The 7,720-nt window shown below is 54.6% G+C and overlaps 1 protein-coding gene across 1 annotated transcript; it reads right to left on the minus strand.

The window, feature by feature from the left end:
• Nucleotides 1-1,229: 1,229 nt before the first annotated feature.
• ColSpa_11451 (uncharacterized protein) lies at nt 1,230-2,851 on the minus strand (the record flags this gene model as incomplete). The annotated part of the gene is made up of 2 exons (XM_049277663.1): nt 1,230-2,404; nt 2,629-2,851. The coding sequence occupies 2 exons, from the start codon at nt 2,849-2,851 to the stop codon at nt 1,230-1,232; spliced, it is 1,398 nt and encodes a 465-aa protein (XP_049133620.1).
• Nucleotides 2,852-7,720: the final 4,869 nt, after the last annotated feature.

Raw genomic sequence — 7,720 nt, forward strand, 5'->3', positions numbered from 1 at the left:
ACCCGAGTCATTTGCGTCGATACCCCAAGTTTGCTAAAGGCTGTAGGCTTTTTGTCAGCTTTTTATCATTTCCACTGAAGCTATTTCAATTGTCCCGAGGACCGACATAAGGAAGGCCTCAGAGGGGGCGTCTGAGGGGCCGGGCTGGCTTGCTACATTATGTCTCGGCGGATTGTCACGGATCGCCGTGAATTCTATAGTGATCGAGTGACTGATGACTGCTGGCTGCGCGTCCAACAAATAGTGAAGCCAGCACGTCAGCAAATCGGTCTCAACAGCGGATGAACGTGTTGGAAACAGTCTGCAAAGCATAGTGCCAAATCCGATGAAAGGCTTCCGCGAGAAGCCGCACATGGGGTTTCAGAGCCACCGTCGTTGAGATGCTAGGTGCGAGATCCAAGTAGAATCCCTAATGGCTCCGGGATGTGTGCTCATCTTTGCCAATGCCCAACTTCTGTTTCCTGCTGCTATCAGAATATGACTTGGGTGTCACAGCTCGCTTGGTCCGTCGAGTTGACACCGTCATTCCATAACGACGACAAACGGATCCGTTGGTACTACAAGCCTTGAACGTATGTTGACCAGGTGCGTTGCTTCTCAACAATGAAGTGGTGGCAGGGCCGCAGAGGAGTAGGGCGTGGGCGGGCAGAGGCGTCTTCCTCTCGCTACACGCGTTTCCAGCCAGTGAGAACACAAACGCATGTGCCCGTCCAATCCAGGACTTTGGCGAGGCTGATTGAGCAACTGCAGTCGTCGCAGGCTTGTTCGGATGCGGTATGTCGACGATATGAAGGGCATCGTTCGTTCTTGGTTGCTTTTTTGCCGTACTGATCCATATAAGCAAACAAAACTTCATGACGGGGATGCAAGAGCAGCGCCGAGGGGACACAATGCAATGAGTTTTTGATTTGATTCTATCCATCGCATTTGACATTTGACCATCAACCGTAATGGAACACCTCTTTCGTGAGTGACGCCTCCCCTTTCTTGTATTGGCCTTCCCTTTGCCAATTCCTGTTCCTGTTCCGTGCCATGTCCGTTCCGTTTTTTGCCCGAATCCGTGACCTAAAGAAATGATGAGTCGAGTCCATCGAGTCAGGTCCCCCCCACGAGGTGATTACCATTATATACTATAGTGATTGGCCAGCTGGCCAATGCTAGCAGCAATACATGTGACATGTGACAAAAGAAATATTGACTTTTTTCTGGAGATGCAAGAATGAAGGTGATCATGGCCCTACAGGGGCGTTGTAGTATTGTACAGGAACCATTGGCCATTCTGTTGACATTGGCGCAGGTTGCGGTGCGTTCTCGTCAACGACGGTACTAGAGAAGCTCTCCCAGTCTTCAAACGAGACCATATTTTCGGGCATAAATTGAAAGTTCATTGGCTGATTTTCTTGTGGTGGTGGCGGTAGCTCCCTATCGAGAGATGCTCGTCGCAGAGGCTCAGTGTTGGCACGCGGTTGTGGCGTGTGGAACATCTGCTGTGGCATCATTGATTGGGCCCTCATTTGGTCCATGAATGGTGAAGGTGATGAGTCCTGCGAAGCCAGTACGGGAGGCTGGGGCGACTGAGTCGGCAAAGTCTGAGAGGGTATCGAAGGAGGAGGAAGAAGGGGCTGAGGCGGGTATTGTTGCGGGAGAGCCGAAGGAGGAGGGGCGTAGCATTGGGAGTACTGCATCGGCGGTGATGCCGGGACTGGTAGAAAAACGAGGTCGGCAAGCTTGTAGGCGATTGACACTATAGACTCGGCTTCGGTGCTGGGACCAGAGAAGAACTCGAGAAGGTCTTGCAGTTGACCTGGGCTCTCATTTTCCATGAAGCCCTGCGCACGACCGGTCTGTGTGGGATTCCAGCTGAAGTTGGGCTGACGTCCGCTGAACTCATTCGCTTTGGACATGAGGATGTCCTTCCAGGCCTCGTGGATCAGAGGCTGGTGAAGGAGGCCGTAAATAACTCTCGAGTGCATCCAATCCGACTTCGTCTTCCCCGACTCAAAATGCCGAGCTACGTGCTCGACATGGCGTTCTCGCGAAGGATGAAGAGCCGAGCAGAAGCCGCAAGCCCAGTACTTCCTCCGCTTGAGATATTTGACTACCTTTTCAGAATGAGGGCACGTCTTGCAGCCGTGCGAGGCCTTGTGGTGTTGGTTGAAAGTGTTTGCTCCCCAGAAACTTCTGTTGCAGCCAGGCTCAGGGCAAGGGTACTTCTTCCAGCGCTCATGGAACTCCTCCTCATGACGCTTCCAGTCGTACTTGCGCTTGAACCGTGTCTCGCAGGAAGTGCACCAATAAAAGTTGAAACGGCCGGGTCCCCATCCTGTTTGCGCGCTCGCCACCTGGGGCAGGTTGCCTGGAGCACCGACAGAGGGCTGGGGTGCGCATTGGGTAGTGGAGGGGCCTGGGAGGCTTGCGAGTAGTGTGTCGCGACGGTAGCGTTGGAGTTGGCGGAGCCCATCGACCAGATACTAGCATGACCGGAAGAACCTGAGCTCGTCGACGAGACGGATATGCGCGGTCGGTGACCTATTTGACCATGGCAGATTGCTGAGGGAACAATAGGGAAGTTAGCGGGAGCGTCTCTTTTTTTCCGGTGACACGCATTCGAAGGCGGTGAGAACAAACCTCGTGTAGAAGCATCCTCCATAGGAGCGTCTTGTGGTGTTTGTTGCTGTTGGTGCTGGTGGTGGAGCTGGTGTTGGTGTTGGAGCTGGTGCGTCCTGTCTTCGCCGGCCTCCCACATTTGCAACAACACTTCGCGCGAGAGTCCCGAGCTCTTCAAAGCCTCAAGCGTCCGCCTGGCATCGGCCAGCACATCAGCCGGGGCATCTTGCATGTGTTGATCCATCGGCGCGGTCTTCCACTTTCTACCCTCACACTGTCGGGACGACTTGGGGCTTGCGTCGGCGTCTTCGAGTTGGATTGAATGTTGCTTCGTGCGGCGGCGGCGTTATTCCGAGGAGTCGACGGGATACGGGCGAACGAGTGCGATGATGGTGTGAATTATGTTGTCGTTGTAGTTGGTCGTGATGAGTGGCACCCGAGGTGGTGGTGATGGTAGTGATAAGGTGCGTGGCGCGGGATTGGCGTAGAATGATAATTGGGAGGAAAGATGGGAAGAAGTAGACCGGATGAGGTGCAGGGCAAGCCCAGGTAAATGATGCAGGGTGAAAGAATCAACAGAGGTCGCGAGGACGTGCAATTATTGACGAGCCGAGCTGTCTCTCAGGTATATAATAATGGGAAACGAACGTGGGTGTGGATTTCGGTAATAAAAAAAAAAAGAATTTGGCATTAAGAGTAGCGAGCGAGAGAGGAAGTTGGGGCGTGGAGTGAAGGTGATGAAGGTCGGAAGGGTGAGGTGAGGTGTGGTGAGGTAGGTGCGGGAGGTGCGAGGTTAAGATCAGATTCACGGACGGAAAAGAAGTTGGTGGTGTCGTAGTTCGGACGCTTTGGCGGGAAGCGAGAGGAGCACGAGGAGGGAAGGATGGGATGGGATGAGTTGGGACGGAAGGAGGTGTGTGCTTTGGATTTTGGGATCAAAGCCCAGCGCGAGGAAGCTTGGGGCGAGTTAGTCAGGAACCTAGCGCGCAGAGAGGAGACGGAGGGAAAGAGCTAGAGAAGTACCTCAGTGCGGGTAAAGTAGAGGACAGGAGCGGAGAGGAGAGGCGTGCTAGGAGGACGAGGAGGGTGGAGGTGGAGAAGCCTGATGCTTTGGTGGTGCCTCGTGTTGGTGCTGGTACTTGTGCTTGCTGCTTGCTGCTTGGTGTTTGGGGGCCGGGTGCAGCTGTTGGCTGCTAGAAAGTAGGCAACGCGCGAAATAAACCTAGAAGAAAAAAAATTACTACAAAAACCAAGCCCCCGAAAAGGCCCGGGGGAAGAAATAAACCCGACACACGAGAGGTGCTAGGGTCAGGTGCCGTACCTCGAGCTGTAGAGTACCTAATGTGGCATGGGAGTATGAGTAGGAAAGAAAGAGGGAGTGAAAGCAGGAGTCCCTAGGCGCCTTGGACACAGATACAGCATTCAGCACACTCTCCGAGCAATCCCTGCTTGCCCTCGGGGTGTTCAGCGCGCTCGTACTTCTTCTGCTTCTGCCTCTTCTTATTCTACCCGTACGGAGACTTCTTCTCCTTCTGCCATCCGGCCGAGATCGATATGGGCAGGGGTTGGTTGCTGTACAGTCTGGATTGGCTACGGGTCTCGAATAGTGGGCGATGGCTACTTAAGGCGGGTTGGTGTGAGTATGGGGCGACGACTACAAATGGGAGATCGGTTGACGGCAAAGTAGGAAGAAGGGAAAGAAGCCGAAGCAGAGAACGGGGTGTGGGGACGTGAGATGTTAGATGAGAGGTGAGAGGCGAGCCGAGGCGAGAGATGCGTGCTGCCTGTAATTTGTTTTGTGCGTGAAGCCGCTCTCTATCTCCCTCTCTCTCTCTCCCCTTTCTCTGTTTCCTCGCATATGCAGCCAGACAGACAGACATTGCACTTGTCAACTCCGTCGCATGTTTAGCCCGGAGAGACAAGCCGAGGACAGCAGCGTGAGCTTGAAGCTGTAGCATTGTGGCAGTGACCCCCCCTTTTGGCAAGAAGGATGGGACGATGACAGCAAGCGACAGGCATAGAAAGAGATTTTCCTCTCCCCTGCTCTGTCGTTGCTTCTGTTTCCTTGCGCGCGTCCCTTCCCGGATCGCCAGGCAAGCAAGATACGCACCATCTGAACTGGACGACTTGGTCCCGTCCAGTATGTGCTCCGCACGGTACTTACTGCAAGGTACCTTGCATTATCTGGTTGTTCCCCTCCTCCCATTGGGTTCGAGTACGTAGCCAGTAGCTCGCGAAAGGTGGAACATTCGCACACGCACGCAAACCCCTCAACGGGCGTGTTTCACACTCTCTGGGCCATGCGCCTGCTTTGGGGAGTAGGAACCCCCGTAAGCGTAAGGCGCCGGAGCATGCAAAGCGTTGCTACGTGCTCTGTTCGTACGTGTAGATGCAGGTGTTAGAAGAGGATGGGGGTGCAAAGACAAGGGGGTCTCGCGAGAGAAAGTAAGAGGAGCCAGGAGCAGGGCCGATCCCGCCATGCAACGAACATCTCAGCGCGTCATCGCTCGGTTACGCCAAACCATCTCGTTGTCACGAATGGCGCGCTCCACGCCCGTGGGGACATGCCATTCGGCGCACACATACACACGCACGGAGGTCATAACAGGACGGCATAGGATAGACGGGACAGCCTCAAGAACCACGGGCATCTTGGGGGGGGGGGCTCAAGGCATGGCAGGACAGGGCAGCGTCGCGCGTATGTGCAGTATATGCGTGTGATGCGGTTATTGAGATGGACGAACGATGGCCCTTGGTCCAAGTCGGACCAGTTCGGTTCTCGAAATGGAGGGGAGGGGGAGGAATGGGGAGGGGTGTAGTACGAAACGTTTGGCAGCGCTAGTCGAAAGGGTATGAACGATGGGGAGAGGGGGCCAAGAATAGGGACGAACTGGACGGAGAGAGAGAGAAGAGGAGGGGCCGGACGGTTTGGGGGGGTTGTATCCATTCACCCTCGCTAGGATCAAGGGGGTAATCCAGTACGAGAAACACGAGTGCTTTGGTGATGGGACGGAATGCAAGAAACGGGGACGGGAACAGGAGCGAAGGACGAACTCCAAGGCGGCCGGAAGAAACAATGAGGTGGACAATGGAACGAAGTGTCTGAGCTGAGACAGACGCATGTGACGGAGAAAAAAACAATAATTCAGGATATTAAAAACAATCAAGGCGGCACATCGAAGCTCGGGCCAGTTTTTATCATCCATCAGTGGTGAATGTCAGTGTCCAGGAGTGCCCCGGCTTGCTTGCGGCCCCTGTGGCTACCAGCGCTATATGTATGGTACAGTGCAGAAGCCGAGAGTCATTGAATGCCACCTTGAACAGCACGCCCGCGACGGGAGCATCAATCGTCATTGCCCGTCAAGAATTGGGTATGTCCCCAGTCAAGCAGCAAGCAAGCAGGCAGGCAGGCAGCAGATCAGTTCCAAACTTTTCCAGACTCCCAATCATCCCGCTAGCAATAAAACGGCAAGGCACGGGCTGAGTACACGCAAATATCCCGTTCTGCCCGGCAAGGGCTCCGGCCGCTAGAGGCACGCGCTAGGAAGCAAGCGAGAGGCAAGCGAGAGTTGGGAAGGAGAACGGAAGCGACTGGTAAGGAATGGGCAAGGGGGGGGAGGAAGCCAGCGGGAACGGCGCATGGCACAAGCGTTAGATCCCTTGGTGGTGTGGCCATGGTGGTTCACTGCCAATCAACTAGTCTGGTCAACCAGCGCTGGTGCTCGTGAACAGTGCAGCAACGCAAGCATCCCGGAAATGGGGTACGTACCTTGTTTGCCTAAGGATAAGGGACAGCTCGTAGGACGCTCCCCCGCTTCTATCATGGGGCTAGTCTACAAGAGGCAGCATTGGGGGAAACGTGTACCTCGCGCCAAAGACCAATAAAGTCTAGGGTCATGAATCGACCGCCTTTCTTTCCTTTCTCCCCCCCGTCTGATTCCAAGGTAGTCCACCTTCAGATCTGTTGAAATTTTCTGATCTCTTTCTAATGGTGTTCGAATGATTAGGTTGCCCAGCATCGTCGGGTACGGCCTGCTTCTGTGCCCCCGCCCCCCCCTTTTTTTTCTCCTCTCCTTCCTTTCTTCTTCTCCCCTTGCGATATCAGACCCCCACACCTTCTTTCCAGGAGCACAACTCAGCAATGATGCACACAGCTCGACGATGATGGCGCAGCAATGAGCTCAACAGTGTCGGGGGGAGGGCCGGGCGCCGCCCGGACATGGCGTCGGTGCCTAGTCTGCCGTTACTTTGCGGACAGCCGCAAGTAAACTGGCAAAATCAAGAGAAGACGGCGGAAATCAGCGAGGTGGTTGATGGCTACCTCATTGTGATTGGTCAGCTTTTCACCTGAAACAAATTCAGGACTGCTCACCGACACGCCACGGGCGGCCCAGCGTTTCGAAACAAGAGCAGAGAGGGAAACGCAGTCAGGCATTCCCTTGGAGCGCGAGCCGGCTGACAGCTGCAGCACACCTCTTCCTATCACTGCCTGTACGGGGTGTTCGTTGCAGTGAGGTTCCCATTTTGCCCTCAATGGGATGAGGTGGGATTCTCTAGAGCTTGCGTGCCCTGGACGGGTTCTACCCTGCTCCCATATTGGAGGCGCGGTGAATAAGGGGCTCCTATCTTCTTCGAGAAGGGTCTCGCGGACACTACTACAATGTACTACCCGGAGGGTCCTGAGTAGTCGGAACCAAGCGGCCAATCTCGAAAACAACCAAGAGCTTCTTTTTTCGCTCGGGGCACTTGTTCAGGTACACTCACGAAGATGTGGCAAGGGACTCCCAGCAAATTCTCGGAGGCATGTGCAAGGGGGAGCTACAGGAAGCTACAGGGATGGCTGTAGGGATCCATTGCCGGTTTGGGCCAGCTTTAATAACACGATGGGATAAGGATGAAAGGATGAGGGGAAACAATCAGCGATGAACCCCATTCTGACTAGACCGCGCCTATGATTGGGCCACTGAGTCCATGGCCTCCAGACCAGTCACTCACCCTTTCGGGCCTGCCAATGAGAACTCCAAATGCCAGAGAGCAAGACTCCTCACAGACTCGGATACTGACACACCAAAACACTATGCACTCTATATTCTACACCACACATGGTCCTCGC

This window comes from Colletotrichum spaethianum, assembly GCF_022836535.1.
Source record: "Colletotrichum spaethianum MAFF 239500 DNA, contig46, whole genome shotgun sequence".
NCBI classification, from domain to species: Eukaryota; Fungi; Ascomycota; class Sordariomycetes; order Glomerellales; family Glomerellaceae; genus Colletotrichum; species Colletotrichum spaethianum.